At 37.2% G+C, this 19,479-nt stretch overlaps 1 protein-coding gene across 1 annotated transcript in view; it reads left to right on the forward strand.

Annotated features, from left to right (window-relative positions):
- Positions 1-19,479, forward strand: part of CARS1 (cysteinyl-tRNA synthetase 1) — a 36,479-nt gene that overhangs the window by 15,417 nt on the left and 1,583 nt on the right. Inside the window, exons 10-22 of the mRNA XM_082485243.1 lie at positions 117-238; positions 2,619-2,731; positions 3,304-3,432; positions 3,651-3,780; positions 4,082-4,185; positions 5,203-5,300; positions 6,719-6,908; positions 7,986-8,054; positions 10,872-10,953; positions 16,152-16,232; positions 16,610-16,677; positions 18,052-18,111; positions 19,373-19,456. Of these exons, the coding sequence (XP_082341369.1) occupies positions 117-238; positions 2,619-2,731; positions 3,304-3,432; positions 3,651-3,780; positions 4,082-4,185; positions 5,203-5,300; positions 6,719-6,908; positions 7,986-8,054; positions 10,872-10,953; positions 16,152-16,232; positions 16,610-16,677; positions 18,052-18,111; positions 19,373-19,456 (1,330 nt within the window). The remainder of the gene's footprint in view (positions 1-116; positions 239-2,618; positions 2,732-3,303; positions 3,433-3,650; positions 3,781-4,081; positions 4,186-5,202; positions 5,301-6,718; positions 6,909-7,985; positions 8,055-10,871; positions 10,954-16,151; positions 16,233-16,609; positions 16,678-18,051; positions 18,112-19,372; positions 19,457-19,479) is intronic.

The raw sequence follows: 19,479 nt of genomic DNA on the forward strand, positions 1-19,479 counted from the left end.
TACCATACTGTGTGTGGTTTCACTAGAGAACTTAAGTTTAAGACAGTAATTTTGGGGATAAAATTCAGTTGAGTATTGGTAGAAAGTTAGCTAAATAATGATCTTTAACTTTTCAGGTATGTGTCCAATGGATCTGTATACTTTGATACTATGAAGTTTGATTCGAGTGAAAAACACTCCTATGCTAAGTTGGTTCCTGAAGCTGTAGGTGATCAAAAAGCTCTTCAAGAGGGTGAAGGTAAAAAGGGGAAATAACGTTTGCTTAAGTTGCTGAAGAAACTGGTGATGTGTTGATCTCTTGATGTCACTGATGCTTGGATCAAAGTTAGAGTCGAATGGTTTACCTGCTGCACTCCTTTACCAGTACATTTCTTTTCCAAAGTTTGGTAGCCTGAGACAGTACCTTCCTGAAAGTTTTTAATTGGAAAATACCAAGAAATGTTATTCATTCTAGGATGTTTTTGGGTTGTGGTTTTTTGTTTGTTTGTTTGTGTCTTTTTTTGGTCAGATTTGTGAATAGCTCAGTTGTTTGACTATAGCCCAGTTATTTGGCTGTTCATCTGGTTCAAAGTAGGAGGAGCAAAGACTTGGGTCTTCTACATGCCAGGTGAAAGCTCTCCACATCAGGCTGTGGTTATTTCATGACAAATATTTGGGTTCCTCTTTCATACTGAGAACTCTTTTTACTTTGTAAACCTTGTTGTGTTGATCTAAGTCCAAATATAGATTCTTTTTGAGTCAAGCCATAGCAGAGGAGTAGCTTCAAATGCTCAATAGACCAGACTCATTAGTTATCTGCTCCAAAGATTGTGCAGTTTTAGTAGCAAATCATCCACAAAGTCTATTAGAAAAATATTAAAAGGTTTTTATATAACACTCATACTAAGTGAAATTAGGGTACTTATACTAGATGAAACTAGCAATATCTGAGATATGCAGCTTAAAATTTATATGATTTTATGATTATGTTTTTTTCTTAATTCAAACCCTGATAGCTGAAATCTTCTATGTGAAATAAAAGGTGCTATCTTAAATCAGCATCTTTGTAATAACATGAATGTATCATTTCCACCATGTAAGCAGTAACTTTTCTTGAATTGTTGTGTCCTTTTGCGAATAGGACCTGATGCTGAGTGAATGTAACTAACTGTTGCAGTTTAACCCCAGCTAGCAGCTGAGACAGCTGCTCTCCCAATTCTCCCCCTCTCCCTCGAGAATGGTAGGGAGAAGAGGGAGAAGAGGGGAAAGGGAAAAAAACCCCAAACCTTGTGGGCTGAGATAAAGACAGTTTATAGAACAATAAAGGAAAAGGGAAATAACAGTAATAATAATGGTAAAATAATATACAAGATAAAGTAATACAAGCCAAGTCATTCACACCACTGGATGATTGGTTTGCCCAGCCCATCCTGAGCAGTGATCATGGATTTCTGCCCCTTGGCCAACCCCCATTTGTATACTGAGCATGACGCCTATGGTATGGAATATTCCTTTGGCCAGCTTGTCCCATCTATGGTCCCCTCAGCTTCTACGGGAAGCTGAAAAAAGTCCTTGAATAATTCAAACATCTCCTGGCAACAACTAAACCAATATGCATTATCGACATTCCTTTCATATGAAATCTGAAACACAGCAGCCACTATAAAGAAAATTAACTCTATCCCAGCTGAGTCTAGGACTCTAACCAAGAGGATGCAAACATCAAGTTACTGCTTGTCAGCATAGCTGTTTTGACTCATTTGTGCTGATTGCCGGTCATAACCCTGACAGATAATGTAATTTTGACTATTACAGGCAGCATAAATGCTAAGCTTTGAAAGTTGCAATTAATGTAAATAAAAACATACTACTTTTATATTTAAAGTGCATAATGTTAGATATTCTAAACAATTGAGATTGCAGGTATGTCAACCTGTACACCAAGGTTAATTGACAAGTTTAACCTTGACAATTTTGTCTTTAATCTGTCTTTGATTCTTACATGGTAGGTAGTATTGTTAACCACTTTCAGTCTTGGACAGTGCTGCAGAAATAGTGAATTCCCTGTGTTTTAAAGATGTTATAATGAGAGTACCACCTAAATGATCATAAGAAGCTAAAAGCAAATAATGCATAACACATCTGTGATGGTAAAAAAAACAGTAAACATAGCTGTTGAACAACTACCAGCATGAGATTAGGGGGGAAAGAAGTGTGCTATGATCATGTTGTGTGTGCAGATTAAGACAATCTTAATTTGAATCCTTCTAACTTTGAAGTTAGTTGATTCTGCAGTCTTACTTGTCTATGAGTATAGGGGTTTTTGTTTCTGTATTTCTTTTTATGTAACTGCAATATTGGAATTGTGCCTGCAGAGAGAATGTAGATGAATCTCATGTCAAAACGTAGAAAGCAGTGTAGCTGACACGTGCTTTCAGGTTTCCTGTCAACCAAACATTAATCAAAATCCCAAAGGATTATCAAGGTTAATTATGAGGAATTTTGAGGGCTGATTGTTTTTCTTTTCATTTATTTTTTTTAATTCGCTTGATGTGAGGTACAATGAGGCAGCAAGGCCAAAACTCAATAATGCTAGTGTTTAAATCAAATGTATATATTTACATTTTCTCTTTTGAAAGGTGACCTGAGCATCTCAGCTGATCGCTTAAGTGAGAAGCATTCTCCAAATGACTTTGCTTTGTGGAAATCCTCCAAGCCAGGAGAGCCCTCATGGGACTCTCCATGGGGAAAGGTAAGGACTTTATAACCAGGATTTATATCTTCTACACCTTATTAAATAGCACGTTACGCAAATACTTTGCCTCACCTCATATTAGTAATGTGTAGATTAAGGGGATCTTGTATTCAATACTAGATTCTGTTGCTATAGTCATCTAATAATTTGGAACATGTATCAATCTGTCCGTTTGATACTTTTTAAACAGGATTCTGCGTGCAGGCTCACAATGGCTGTTACTGGTCATTTGTCCTCTGTTAATCTACAGGCTTTATGTGCAGCAATTTCTATATCCTCTTCTCTTCCTTGTGATCAGAAATATTAATGTAATTTTAAAAAGAATAATAAGCAGAATAATCAAAGCATCCCAGATATGTATGCCACGTTTGATCTTTAAATCCAACAGTATACTTTTATGAAGCTGAGACTGAGAATCTTGTTTTCTTTGTAACACTCTATCTCATTTTCTCAGGTGTGTAACTGCTTAGGGGCTGGAATGATATATAGGCATTCCAGTGCTGGAATGATATATAGGCAGGAGAGGAAAACAATTAACTAGTAGCCACGTAATGTCTTTTTCTTAACAGGGTCGTCCAGGTTGGCACATTGAATGTTCTGCGATGGCTGGATCCATTCTAGGAGAGTCAATGGATATTCATGGAGGAGGGTTTGATCTCCGATTCCCCCACCATGACAATGAACTGGCACAGTCTGAGGTCAATAAACTGGCCTTTGGTTTCTGCAGTGAAAAAGCAGCATGCTTTGCTTTGACTGCAACTTATACAATCCATCAATTAATTTTTAAAACTTTGTGTGTGTTTTGTATAAGCATGACTTTTTGTCCTCAGGACTTTATTCTTAGATTATCCTACTTCATTGTATGTATGTATGTAAACAGTGTTGGATCTTTGGGGTTTTTTTGTTTTTGCTGCAGGCATACTTTGAAAATGATCACTGGGTTCGGTATTTTCTTCACACTGGCCACTTAACAATTGCTGGCTGTAAAATGTCCAAATCTTTGAAGAATTTCATTACCATTAAAGATGCACTGAAGAAACATACGGGTAAAAATGACTTTGGAATTTGAATGCTTATAATGTACTTTGAATAGTTACTGTGGTAATTTTGTTATTCAGGCACATAATGGAGTTTCCAGAAATGGCTAACTTCAGGTGTCTTTCGTCTTCACTAACTTTAGAATAGCTTCCTTGCTCTTCTGTTCCTTGTCGGTATTATCTGTATGCATAATAGCATTCTTGCTTTTTTGTTAGATGTATTGATAGTATTGATTAAAAACTATGTTCTTAGCCATACAATGCTTTAGATTATGATTATTTTCCTTGTTTATTTTGAAACTGCTACTAGCACGACAGTTACGGTTGGCTTTCCTCATGCACTCTTGGAAGGATACATTGGATTATTCAAATAATACCATGGAGTCAGCTATTCAGTATGAGAAGTTTATGAATGTGAGTAAGCTTTCTGTTCCTCCTCCAGCTCTCTAAGCTTTGTGTTGTCATATGTGTTTCAAGGAGTAGAACCCAAGGATATATAGGCCATATCCACAGACTGAGTTTGCCTTTTGAATTCATCAATGCCACAGTATTTGTTTAGCTACCATTGAACATTCAAGTCATGTAAATTCCAGAGACAGCTACGTTTCTCTGCAGCTGGGTGCTCTCTCCAAGTTTTGACATCTCTGAGCAGCTTGGCAGTTATACGCAACGTTAAGTTTCTCAGTTCAGCTTGCTTATAGGACTCAGTCCAACAGACAGTCACATATCATGTCTACCAGATCAGACTTTACACAAATAACACAAATACAGCTAAAGGGAAGAGGGAGTATCATTCCTACCTTGTCTCTTCACCCCATACATCGAGCATTTGCCTCTATGCCCTGGGGGCATATGTGAGGGATCAGACACAGTTCTTCTTCCTGCTTAGTTTTGAGCTGTTATTTAAACCCATGTTTCCCACAAGGAGGCTGTACAACATTTTGAGATCATTGATCTCGGTCTCTCCAGCTGAGCTATTCTGCTTTTTATGTAAAATGTTTGGTTGGGGCCACAGAACAAGTGAAAATGACTTTTCACCAAGCTGGATGCCAACATAAAATAGGCCCTCACTATAAAGCTGGTTTTATTCTTCAGCTCCCATTGCTAGCAACACACTGAAAAATCTGCCCTAAGAACTCCGTAAACTTTTTTTAAAATGGTGTTGTATTTGAGCAGCTTGGTGTTAGAGTACTATAGTGTATCATGCAGTGGCAGAGCCAAAAGGTAGAACTGAATTACAGTCCAACTGTGATTTACAGAGTTATGCAAAATGTGTGGGTTTACTTGTTTTGACAGACATTCTGTAGATCCTGCTGAAACAATGTTGAAACCATAAACTTTAGGCAGCTAATAAAGGAATAATGCCTTTTCATAGTAAATACTGGCTGTATCTAATTTAAACTGATTTTTAGCTATATTCTTCTTTTATAGGAGTTCTTTTTAAATGTGAAGGATATTCTTCGAGCTCCCACTGATGTGACAGGCCAGTTTCAGAAATGGGAAAATCAGGAAGCAGAGCTCAACAAAAAGTGAGTGGAGCATTCCTACTTCTCTGTGAATAGCCATTGTGTAGCTAGCTACATGTTTAATTTTTTTTTCCTTGCAAAATGACTTACTATGTACATAGTGATATATATGTCTGTAGCATTCCCACTGAGTACCCTAAGCTCGTGAACTTAATCTTGCAACAGCTTTATGAAGTATAGATGAAATTATTAATTTCACTTTCGATTATGTTAAGTACACTGGCATGCCTCATCACCGTGTTTGTGATGGGAAAGCGAACTTTTTTGTTAGATAGCTGTCATTTTTGTCATTATTTGAAATGCTGTCCTATCTGAGAAATGACTGATATTTCACAGGGGTTACAACTTGGAAAGAGAGTCTTACACATTTCAAAATGCACTGAGCAAACTGAGACAGACAGAGTTGAATGACCTTACTGAAAGCACAAAAGATCAGAGTGCCCGTGTTTGAAAATGTGTTATTGAGTGAGACAGTATTGTTTGTAATATGAACAGCTTCCTATAGGACTTCTATTATTAGTGAAATTTAAAATAGAAGCATCTTATGTTGCAGTACTAAAATTGTTCCTAGTTCAGTTCACTGTTGTGGACACAGATGTTGAGTATTGAAGGACCAAGTGCAGATGCTTCTGTTTAGTGATGTCCTCTGAAAATTTCATTTTCAACTTGAGGTTGGTAGAGACAACACTTTTTTAAAAAAAGGGGGAAGATATTAAGTAATAGAGAGGTCAAAGGGAAGGGTCAAAGAAGTGAGAGGAACAGAAGGTACACTTCATGGGTATTTGTTTTTGTCTCCTTTCTTTACCACTTCTCTTTCCCTTTTCTCTGGAAAAAGTATGTTGTTTGAAACAGTAGTATGCCTTGCATAAAGAAATGGTACTTAAAAAGTTGTATTACTTATTATGTGTATTCGTGAACATTACAAAGGTTTACATTAATGTATTCCTTGTATTTGCTTGCAACAGCTTCGTAACACTTCACTTTGTGGTAAGTTAACTTCCAAAACTGGTGTTCCTCACTGGAAAGATACCAAACAGAGTACTTGGCTGGTATATAGGGATAGGAGAGCAATACTGTAAAAAAAAAAAATAATAGTAAGCACAAGAAAGTACTAAATAAGCAATTTATACCGCTTTTAAAACCTGGTATGAAAAGGTCAGTTGCTGAAAAAGTGTTAGATGTCATTTGTTTGAATAGTTGTTGTCAGTTAGATTATCCTGCCTGCCTTTGTCCATAGCAGCAAAACCGCAGCGTCATGATAATGCCTTTTTCTTGTTCATTTGTTTTTCCTTCAAATATAAACTAAGACCAACTAAAGATTATCTCACTTTTAGGTCCCCTTACTCTTCTAATAGAAGTCCTGCAGAGTAGGTTGCAGATACTTTTGACATCAATGGTTAAAAAAATGTTTTTTTTCTTAGTTTTTACGACAAGAAGGCAGCAATTCATGAAGCACTGTGTGACAATATTGACACTCGCTCTGTCTTAGAAGAAATGCGGTCCTTAGTCAGTCAGAGTAACTCCTATATTGCTGCAAAGAAATCTTCCAGACAAATGCCAAACAGACTTCTTTTAGAAAACATCAGTTCCTATCTCACTCAAATGCTAAAGGTATGTAATAGCAAGTCATAACGTTGCTATTGCACTGTGCAATTATAACTGTTGTATTTTTCAAGTATGTAGGGATCTGTACAGTCTTGGTTTAAATGTTGTAGGAAATGAGATCTTCCACACACACCCTAACAGAAACAACCCCCAACTGCAGTGTGTGGTGCAGCAGGAACAATTTGGAGTCCTTTATGTTGCATTATAATTTCAGCTAATGTTTTGTTCAATAGTGGAGAGTCCTTAATACATGCAAGGAAAATTAGACAGTAGAGAAAACATGAAGTCAGAACGTCAAATCTGACAGTGTCGTGGTTTAACTGCAGCCAGCAACTAGGACCACACAGTAACTCACCCACTTCTTCCCCCTCCCCTCGTTGGGTAGGGAGAAGAGGGAGAAAAGGAAAAAAAAAAAGTGGGTTGAGATAAAGACCATTTAATAGAACAGTACTGGAAGAGGAAAATAACAACAACAGTAATAATAATAACAACGGTAAAATAATAATAATAATGGTAAAAGAATTGTAGTGGGTTTGTCGTATACGAAATAAAGTGATACAACACAAGTGGCTCTCGCCACCCGATGATCGATTGCCCAGCCCATCCTGAGCAGTGATCGCAGATTCCTATCCCCCTGGCCCACCCCCATTTACACACTGAGCATAACATCTATGGTATGGAATATTCCATTCGCTAGCGTGTCCTGTCTTTGGTCCCTCTCAGTTTCTATGGGAAGCTGAAAAAGTCCTTGACTTACTATAAACATTACTTAGCAACAACTAAAACAATATGTGTTATCAAATTATTCTCATACTAAATCCAAAACACAGCAGCTACTAGGAAAAAAATATAACTCTATTCCAGCTGAAACTAGAACAGACAGCTTTAAAGCTAAATCTGAAAGCCAATGCTTAGTATGCTTTATCAATTAAAAACCAAAACATCTTCCTATTAGAGCAGTGAATTCTGGGTGAAACAAGAACTTGGTGGCTTCAGAACCCTAGTGTATGTGATTTTGCTTAGTTTTCACATACCTGTGACTTGATGTATACAATCTTTTCTTTTTTTCTTTCCCTTGACCAGATTTTTGGTGCCATAGAAAGTGATGATGCAATTGGTTTTCCTGTTGGAGGGAATAGTCAAAACATAAATGTAAGTGAAGGACAAAGTACACTATACAAAATTACTCTGTGTCCTTTGAAAGCTTAGGTTAGATAAAGTGATTACATTACTGATGTGTAGCTGACTTACATTCTTTCTGCTTTTAACATTTGAATTTGAAGTAATTAATCGGCTGAGGAAGCAGGATTTTTCGTTTATGAGAGTTGGGGTTTTTTTATAGGTTTCACTTAATGACAGACAAATTGTATAGCAACCAGAAAAAGAATTATCTTGTCTTCTGAATGATGAGTCTGTTTAAGAAACCACATATTAACTACAGACAGCACATCCTACAGTCTAAAGACTCATTACAAGTATTTGTATGTTAAGTAGTTTCAAAAATATAATTATACTGATTAAACTTCCTTGTGGTACACCAAAAACCAGCCTGGAGGCAGCTGGAGTTTTATCCGGACTTCAATCTCTTTTTCTGATCTCATTTGTAGCCACAGGTTTTATCTGGCTTTTGAAGGCTGTTTTGCTTTGGTCACCCAGCAGTTCCACTGTGATGCAGAATTTTTCTGGAAATACTTGGGGGATTACTGATGAAAGTGCTCGTGGGCCCTGTAATAACAGTAATGTTTCATGGTGCAGGCAGGAGAAATAACTCCATATGAAAGCTATCAACTTTGCTGTCTTTGTTCCTGTGAAAAATATGACATGGACAAATCAGTGCTGTTTTTCAAGTATTTTTCTGCATTCAAAGGTGTGACCATATGTTTTTCTGTTCCTCCTTAGGAGGAATAATTTAAAACATTTGTGGTGTAACAAAAAAGCTAAACTTTTTATTCATCAAAAGAAGAGGAAAGCTTGCTTGTGGTTGAAGAATGTGAATGAACACTCATCAGATAATTGCCCGTGCCAATACTTGTATTACCGTGCTGTGGAAATCTCCAGTAATGATATAACAAGGATAATAAGAAAGATGTTCAGTATTCCATACCAAACCCCATCAACAGTGAATTTTAACTTAGCTCAGAATTATTTTGAATTTCAGAAGAAAGGCAGCACCTTAACACTTACCTTTTTAGGGAAAATGAAAACTAAATCTCTATTTAGTACTTCATTCAGGCAGTGTTTACAACAGATATGCTTTATGAAACAATTGGCAATAGCTTGGAACAAGAAGCTCAGCCCTTTCACTCCTTTAAAGTAATGTTGCCAAGGGTAGTAGAGTTAGAAGAATCTTTTGCAGAAAGAATCCCATGCTAACACCTGTTATACAGAGGTTTCTTTGAGGGAAGAAACTTCTGTTTTTATCACCTAAGACATTACTGGTTTTAAGCATTGTAAAGATGCATAATATCATAAATGTTTTGGCTGTTCCATTAAATATTATACCCTTTCAATTTTCCATGCATATACTTATTTTTCCTAGCAAAAATTACCAGGTGAACATTCAAGATTTCTCATTAATTACAGAAGGCTGTGGATCAGGCCTGTTGTCTAAATTGGAGATGGAGGAACCAATGGAGTCATTATCTCCAAAAAAGGCATAGTCCTTTCCAAAAGCTCTGAAAGAAAAATTAGCTTAATTACTGTGGTTCAGTAATTCACTTCAAAGTGGATAGAAGAGATTTGAAGTACGAAAACTTCAGGTTCCATAGTTGCATTTTCCAAATTAATTAAGCATTGCTGTCAGGTTAGTTATTCTGGAAATAAAAATCTTTCATCTTTAAATGTCTGATAAAGTAGTGATAGTGCATGCTTTCGTGACGCCGATTCATTTGCACGTTGAGCTAGTTTCAGTGTAGAGGGGGTAGTGGAGATCTGACTCACTGTATTCTGTTCTTTCTGCCAAACTTGTCAGCACAGGTTCCAATTGTGAAGCTGATTGCATAGTATTCACATTTATGAAAAGTTTTAATGGAGCCCTTCAGCTCTTTTCATATGGACACTTTCAGAGCATAGCAGACTATCTTGTCTGTTAATTGCAGAGAAATTCGTCATACAGATTTAACAGATGGGAAAGAGGTGGAAACTGTAGAGGAAACAAGTGTGCTTTTTTTTTCTCTCTCCCCCACCCTCCAAAGTAATGAAATTTTAATTTAAGCAGTCCCCTGGGTGCCCAGCTTCTCCTCTTGGGATTCTAGAGAAGTGTTTGCAGACAGTGCTGATCTGTAGTTGTTTTTGTAATTGTTCACTGCTGTTCACTAACTGTTTGCTGTTGCTATTCACTACCATGGAGAGCAGGATTCTCAGGACTTTTTCTTTGAGCTTTCATGACCAGCGTTTACTTACACCTGAAATAATTCAACTGCAATCTCTCCCCAGTTTTTGTGGGGGAAAGAGTTGTGTGAGGAATACAGACAACTGCACTGTATTGGAAATAAATGCAATTAGCATAAGCTAACATCTGAGGAACAGATCTGTGTTCTAATGAAAACAAGTCCTAACATCAGTTTCACCTGGTATTATTTCTGACAAAGAGTTTGACCTAAGTAAGACTACAAAGAACATGAAGGGGCAAATTCACCTGGGTGCTGTTTTTATCCCTGTACTACATTATAGTTAGCTGGACTGTAGCATAACCCTGTGGAACTGATGTATGTGTAACTGAAAAGAGACAAAAAAGGAATGGGGAGAGGCAGAACTTCAAAGCTGATTTTATCTGCACAAAAGGAAAATTGACAGCTAATGCAAATTGTCATCTATCCTTTGACATCAATAGAGCAATGACAATTTTTATTGATACAGATCTGCCCTGAGGGTCAAGTTCCATCCAACAGCACGTAAATATGAAGTGGGTAAGGACATGTTTTATATCTAAATGACGATTAGCTAACTGTAGAAATAATTATCCTGCAGATTGAATCTACAGTGATGCCATACCTACAAGTTCTTTCTGAGTTCAGAGAAGGAGTGCGACAAATTGCCAGAGAGAAGAAAGGTGAGACTTTTTAAAAATACTTTTTCCTGTATTTTAAAAATACTTTTTCCTGTATTGTTGCACATGATATTCAGAGGTCATATGAATCAAATCGGAGGGGGGGGGCAGCTGATACAGTCTCTCTTTGCTTAGAGAATAAAAGTAAGGTACCTTTAAATCAGAATTGGTTTGATTATTTGCATCTCTGCTACCTGTCTCTTTAATTTGGGAATGTTTTACAGGCTGCTAAACTATTTTTCTTTTTATTTCCTAAAGAATCTAAAAGTTCTGGAAGGATGAGGACTAGATGTTGTTGCTCTAGATTAGGGCACTCCCTGCTTTCTAGGTATGAAAGTACCCATGGTCTCCTCCCCCAGGGAGCTTGTGTTCTCTCAAAAGTGTAGATTGCTACGCAATGATACTGTCTGTGTTTAAATAGCCTGAGATGTTCCTTCTTATTTGTTAGCATAGTTGGAATTGTAGCTCCCCTGATGGTAATTGAGTGCTCTCTGGAGAATTAATCTGGGAGTTTGCTAGAAGTTGTTTTGGTCGACTTTTTTTCCCCCCTCTGAAAAGCTTTGATCATGCTATGTGTGTTGGCGGCAGAACTATATAGATTTAAAAAGGCTGTTCCATTAAGCCCTTTTGATTTTACTGGTTGATTAGTTCCTAATGGACCTCTTACTATTTTCTGCTGTTCCCTGTGGAATTTTACATGTCTTCAATCTGTATTTGAAACTTGTTTTCTTAAAACCTTTTTACACTGAGATTTGTACTTGAAGGCAAAATAGGGCATATTTTATATATAAAACATATAAATAACCCATATATTATACAGAAGTATAAAATTACTTGTAGTGTCTGGTTGATAACCTATTCAGCTGGCAAAGAATCTGAACACCAATTCTGCTACTGTTTTGAGTTCTTCTAAGGTCTAATATGTTTACCTTAAAAGCACAAAACTGTATTTGTTAATGTGACTACTCAGCTATTACTGTCAGATTCCTATAGGCCTAATTGATGCTGAGGAATAGGCTAATTAGTTCCAAAAGCAAATATTTTCTGTAACTGGAATTAATTCAAGAAGACTGTGTGTATATCCTCAGCCAAAAATGTGACCTTTGGTCTTTCAGTATTTAACGTAAAAACTCATTTTATATGAAATATAAATATTTTTCTGATGGTTGAGCTAAACTGTTGAGCTAAACTGATCCTCACTCTTAAGAGTGGTAAGATTTAAATATCATGGGGCTTCTTGTAGGTCATTTTTAGAACATACTTTGCGCTAGACTGCTTACTGGCACTTGAATTTCTTGCTTGGAAGGTACTGATTTTTTTGCCTGAAATAAATTGGGCAGTAAGAATAAAGCTGGATCTAGTTGCTATGTGGTTGGGGTATGGACTGGTTATAGCACTCTGTAGTTTGAGCAGGGAGGCACCTTTCATTAATCTATTTGATATATGGAAGCTGAGTGGTGGTTGGCAGGGCCAGCACTGACATGCTACTGATTTGTTTCCCTGTACCCATTAAATTTCTGCTTGCAGGAAGTGTTAAATTACTGTAAAAGTTGTTCTGATTAATGGCTGGGGATATTGCCTCTACATGGTTGTAAGTGAAGGGAGTTTCCCCATCATACCGAATGCTGGCAGGATGATGTTAAATACTCATTAACATGGTCTGTATTGCTTTAAGTATTCTTTGAGGTTAAATAAAAAGTATGCTGCTTATGTAAAACCTGCAGACTAATACAAATGTACCATCCATATACACATAACTTTTAAAACTATATCTATATTTACAAAACATTTCACAGAATAGCCATTTGTAAAACTATGGGTTTTGGTAAGAATCAAAATGTATATTATATACTCAACAAAAATTTTACCATCGTCCAGAATGGCTAACATCGAAACATACTAGTAAAATAAATTCTCTATTTTAAAAGCTTATTACTATTCAAACTGGAGACCTGCACTGGTCATTTACAGTTGAGTCGACTTAATTTGTGAATGTATCTAGCAATGATAGTAAACAGAAAAAGGAAAACACTGTGCTAGCTGTACAAGGGAAAGAAATGCAGAAAACCTCTGCAAAAGACATCAGTGATTGGTTGGTCAGAGCGTCTCTATATTGCACATCCTGATGTTTTACTTGAGCACTCAACCAACTGCAAAGACCCCATATAGTTGTCTCTGCAAGGATGCACAGTGGAGCAGATCTGTGCTCCAGTGCAGTCCCTGATGTTTGGGAAGAATTCTCATTAGCAACGAATTGTTATTCAGATGTTTAAACAGGAGCAAGTCTCTTCAGTTGTTTGTTACTTACTTCAGGACATCTGCTTAAATTGACTACCCTGTGATAAAGATGTCCATGACTGAACTCTGCCTGCATCTTCATTTCCTGCCATGGGTGCTGGTGCCTTGTGGTATCTTGCTCTAAGCTGCTTCTAGGACATAGTTGGAAACCCTCTGCCCTCTTCCTAATACATCATGAGTTGATCAGAATTGGGACAAACTTGATTATTGTAACCATGCCTGCTCTTGTCTTTTGCTGCCAGTCTTCACATCCAGCATTCCCCTCCCAGTTTTCCCATTCACAACAGCACAACATCTGTTTCGCATCCTTTGGCTTGAAATTCACAGAAAATGTGAAAAGAGGTCTGGGAAATACTCACAGGCTCAAGGAGTGCCGAGCTGCCAGGTTGTTTATGGGCACTGGTGACAAGGCACTATCCCCACTGATTTCCTGGTCACTGCCCTCAGTGAGGATAATGGCTTATGTCTTAGGGCAGCCCATAAACAACCCTATCCAAACCCTAAACATCTTTGCTCTGGAGGTACCACACATGCAAAGAACAGGCATATTTCAGCCCTTAGAAGCACAGTCCTGGCTCCTCTGGATGACAGAGGATTGATCAGAGGATGTGTACCTTCATAAATAATACATGTTTTGTTATACATTTCTCCTTATTCTCTACCTTGATGGATTTCTTCTTCTTAAACTTTCAATTATTCATGATTTCAGATAAGTAAATATTTATAACTGAGCAGACACTGTTTTATTGAATAAGCAGTAGGTGTATCTGATACGTTCTTGATATGATACATGTAATTCCTTTGCCTAGGTTAGAGTCAACACCTTTTAGCGTTAACAGCCAGTGAGGTAATCTTATCCCTTATTTATCTTAATGGCTTATTTAGAGTTGCATCAAACATGGACATGGTTCACTGTGTATAACTTCTCTGGGTCAAGAAAAATAACGACTTATTTCATGGCAGGCAAAAAAGGTTCTATAAACTGCAATGATTTCCTATACAAAGAGAGAACCACAGAACACTACCATGCAATGAAATAGGGTGACTGTTCCTTTTTATATTAGGACAGTCGGTGCTCTGTTTACTCTTCAGCTCTCTGAGGCTCTAAGAATTATGGAAGAGATGAAGGCTCAGGGATTGTACTTGTATCTACTGCTATGTGCAGTGTTTAATACAGTGTCTGAATGGTAGTTTCTACTGCCAGAATTATTACCTTTGAGACCTCTATTACTTCTTAGGTTTAACCAGCTGAGAGTTGCTGAATCATAGAATCATAGAATGGTTTAGGTTGGAAGGGACCTTGAAGATCATCGAGTTCCAACCCCCCTGCCATAGGCAGGGATACCTCCCACTAGACCAGGTTGCTCAAGGCCACGTCCAGCCTGGCCTTAAACACCTCCAGGGATGGGGCCTCAACAACTTCTCTGGGCAACCTGTTCCAGTGCCTCACCACCCTCAAAGGGAAAAATTTCTTCCTAATGTTTAATCTAAACCTGCCCTCTTCCTGTTTAAAACCATTGCCCCTCGTCCCATCACTACATGCCCTAGTAAAAAGTCCTTCCCCAGCTATCCTGGAGGCCCCCTTTAGGTACTGGAAGGCCGCAATAAGATCTCCCTGGAGCCTTCTCTTCTTCAGGCTGAACAGCTGCAACTCTTTCAGCCTCTTCTCATAGGAAAGGTGCTCCAGCCCTTGGATCATCCTCGTGGCCCTCCTCTGGACGCGCTCCAGCAGGTCCGTGTCCTTCTTATGTTGGGGACTCCAGAGCTGGATGCAGTACTCCACGTGGGGTCTCACGAGAGCGGAGTAGAGGGGCAGAATCATCTCCTTTGACCTGCTGGCCACACTTCTGATGCAGCCCAGGATACGGTTGGCTTTCTGGGCTGCGATCACACATTGCTGGCTCATGAAAGGGAGAACACTTGTTTATTATAAGCACATGGTATCATCTAACCCAAGTATCTATCTTGTCAGACTTGGTAAGCGTTTCCTCCTAAACACAAGAATGTCTATAAAAAATGGCACTGAATTAAGTTCACAACAGCAACATATTGGGTCTTCTTGATGCATTGAGTTCCTCTTAACTGTTTTGTGGCTTCTTGGCTGAGACAATTTCTTATCCCAGTGAATACCTTGTATAAAGATTTATTTTCCTCTTAAGACCTGATAGCATCTATTTCAGCTAAATCTTCAGTTCTTAACCATTGACTGTCATCAAAAACTCTTTGGTAAGTTTGCAAGAAAAAGAAAAAGAATGTTAGTCATGATGTCCTGATCACCATCCAGAAAGCCAAATCACAATTCTTTGTTCTGCTGCAACTAGCTTGCTTGAAAAAAAAAAAAAAAAAAAAAAAACAAACAAAACAGCTTGGTGAGAGTAGGTGGTAAAGATAACTATCTGTAGAAACAGAGGATGTTTCAATTACAGTTGCTCTGAGAAACGTATGTGTAGTTATCAAACCAACAAAATCATAGTCCTTCAAAGGCACTGTTAGATGTAGCACAGGATATGTTAATTTGTGATTTTGCTAAAATATCGTTCTTGACCCTTCTTATTGGAAATCATACAGCAACCATTAGGATCTTCCTGAGTCATACACCCTTCTACTATACCCTGGCAGAATTGTTGAATCATTTCTGAGTTGCCTTGGATTTTCTTTCTGTTCCCCTTCAGGAACAGTGAGGGTATCTTGGAAGAAATATAAAGAAACATGCTGCTTCTCTGTGTAGCTGAAAGAAAGCAGAACTTAACTGAAAAGGTTTATCACTTTAAAACAAAAGACCTTTCTCTGGCCTGTGTGAGAGAGTGGCAATTTCTTAATTGAATTTAAATAACTATGTAGCAGGATAGAAGTATAATTTCACCAAATCTTAACTCACTAAAAGTACTTTTCATGCTTTGTAGTAACTGAAGTGCTGCAGTTGAGTGATGCTCTTCGAGATGACATCCTTCCTGAACTTGGTGTTCGATTTGAAGACCATGAAGGTACCCAAGTATATGTCGTGCAACTTTGTAGGTAGCTGTTTTTCTAATCTTATTATTTTCAATAGAAGTGTGAAAACAGCCTGTCAAGACTAATCTGGAATAATCCAACAAACTCAAGGACTGCAAAGCTATAGCAAATCGTATTTCTGATGTATGAATATATATTGTAGAACTGTATATCGGAATATATGTATAAAATATAAAAATGTACATTGCAGTCTTTTTGTATAGCACCTGATTTCTTAGACACTTTTGAATAGTTACTCAGTTGTGTTTGTATTCAGCTTGCAAAAAGAAAACAGTTATCATAGAGTAAATAAATTTACCTTTGACTATTCAAGCATTGGAAACTCATCGACTCATTTTTGCTTCTTTAGGACTTCCAACGGTGGTTAAATTAGTGGATAAAGACACGTTACTGAAAGAGAGAGAAGAAAAGAAAAAGGTTATTATTTTAAGCATTCAGTATTTTTAAAATTTACAGTAATGTGTGAGCTATGGATACTTTCACATTTCTTTGATAACTTGTAAGAAAAATCTTAACAGACTGGCAACAAGGCAAATAACATAATTAATACATAATAACAGAATTGATACAAAATTTAAGTGTGTGCAGGAAAAGAATTTTTGAAACAATAGCTTCTTGAAAATTTCGTATGGGACCTAATGAATACCTCTAAGGTTTTTTATTTGTTTGTTTTTTAAGATCTTCATATAATTAAGTGATTATGAGTATTGCGTGCATACTGTCTTATCCCTCTGGAAGAACAATTCCAATGAGAAGCTAATTCAGACTTATTTTTTCTGTACAAATGAATCTCACATTTTCCATAGAGACTGTATTTATCTGATATGTGAGAACAAAATGCACTGGCTAAATCTTAATTAGTGTAGTATGGATGAGTGAGATATTCAGGGTGTGGGGGCAAGAATTCACATGTTACCATATAAAGATTGTGTATTCTAATTCACATGCACAAGGTCTGTACAGAAAACCTCCTGTGTCACCTCCTAGCATTAATAGTTGACTTTGTTACATCTCAAAGTAACACTTCATATGTCTGTCTTCAGTTTTAACAAATGATAAACTAGAAATGTTTGGAAGACTTTCCAATGTTTCTCCTTCCACATAGATGTTTTTCAGAAAAGGGAGAAATAAAACATAGTTTCAGCCAATTCCAGATGTTTTCAACAAAAAGACATTTGAAGGCAGTTTGTATGTAGCTGCTGGGTGGAACGTCTAGCTAGAGTACATTTTCCCTGGAAACAGGGCAGTACTGTCAGAACCCTTGGAGAACGGATAGGTCTCTCCTAAGCAAGTGCAAGATGAGATTTTTATTTTTATTGAAGTTTTATAAGTTGGCTAAATTTGGATAGTTGTTTCCCTAGGAACATCAAGGGATACAACTGCTTCTCGAGAAACTGTAATGTCCTCACAGTTTGAGGCAAGAGCTTAAAATATCAGCGAAATACAGTCTTTTTTTAAAGTAATTTGCAAAGCATTTTTCCCTGTGAAATGGCAGGACTGTCGCTTTTGCAGGCTTTGTAGGTATTCTTTTATATGTATACACTTTGCATGCAAAATGCATTCTGAACAGTTAAAACTGGTTTAACTGTGAATAAAAGCAAATGAAATCAAAGTAATACAGTGGGAAGTATCAGACAATCCTAATTATAAGGCATGGTGTTTTTGCTGCAGGTCATGCTGCCAATTCTGTCTGCAGTTAGATATCCAGGGGAGCTAGCTGGCTGAGATTTGTAGAAAACAACCAAATGAAGTAATTAGTTACCTTTTACTCATTAACATTGCCTTTCATAGATTGAAGAAGAGAAAAAAAGGAAGAAAGAAGAAGCAGCCAGGAAAAAACAAGAGCAGGAAGTAAGTGTTCAGATCCTTTTAATCTGGTTTTAACTAAAAGTGTTAACAGCCATAGTCACGTGCAGGAAAGATTACATTAGAACACAGGCTCTCTGCCCGGCCTTAACTGGGCCTCCATTTATTTATTTTTTTGTCTACAGTTTCCTGCTCAGAATGACTTTGGCTTGCAGTTCAGATTTGAATATTCAGCTCCTATTACAGAGAAGCCATCTTTGAAAACACAACAAAAGGCTTGAAAAGCTTCTTAGAAGAACTTGTAGCACTTATTTCAGTCTATAGACAGTACTGCTTCCTTAATTGCCAAAGTAGTGTCTTACATGCCTGTTAGAGAAGATTTTGCTTGTGTCGTTTATTTTCTTCCCTTTCCAGTGTTGTAGGTGTTTTTTTCTCTTTAAGAATCCACTTGTTCCCTGTGATTGAACCCTGAAATGTGGTGTTTTGTAAAAACACATTTTTTCTCTACAGTTGGAATTGAGATAGCTCAAAGGTTTTAAGGTTTGGACAAGTCGGCAGCCAGAGGAGATGATCACATAAGAAGAAAAGATTGTTTACTATGCTGATGACTCTACCAGTACAGGAAATGCACTCCTGGGTTAAAAGAGGAAGTACGCTTTTAGAGATCACCATGTACAGAGAGAAAACCAGATAAATAGCATTTATCATCCAAAAATTCCAAGCAGCTTTTTGCATTCTTTCAAAAAGGTGATTCCCTTGCATTGGACATAAATTACTTGGAAAGGGTTCTGAGATATGCTTGTTTACAGATAAGTGAAAGTTCAGTTTATTTTCAGTGCAATTACTTGCATCCTGATCCTGCTGTGACCTGCATAGAAACCTGGGCTTATCAGCAGGAAACTGTTGATAAAGGTGGTTCCCTTTGCAGTGAGTTAATTGCTGAATATTCTTTACTCATAGCAACTATTCACTTCGTGTTTACACCTAAAACACTAAGGAACCAAATTAGCAAAAATCAGATGTAGTTTTTGGAGTACATCAGCAAGTTATTTTGAGTTCTTGCAATACATCTATTTTATTAAGTGCTTCTCTACAGATTTAAAACATATCTTTTTTCCCCTGGACAAGCACAGCTAAGACTTATTGAGTTGTTCCTCACTGAAAGTTTCTTTTCACATGATAAACAATTGTGAATTAAAAGTTCTTTGATTTGCAAATTATAGTCTACTTTTTCTTTTGCATATATGACAGGTTGTCAGTAATTAACTGTGATGCTAATGCAGTTAATCCACGTTTTGTATTACAGGCAGCAAAACTGGCAAAAATGAAGATTCCACCACATGAAATGTTTAAATCGGAACATGACAAATATTCCATGTTTGATGAAAATGTAAGAAACTTTTCTTCAGATAG

The sequence above is a fragment of the Vanellus vanellus genome (assembly GCF_965231255.1).
Source record: "Vanellus vanellus genome assembly, chromosome: 6".
Lineage (NCBI taxonomy): Eukaryota > Metazoa > Chordata > Aves > Charadriiformes > Charadriidae > Vanellus > Vanellus vanellus.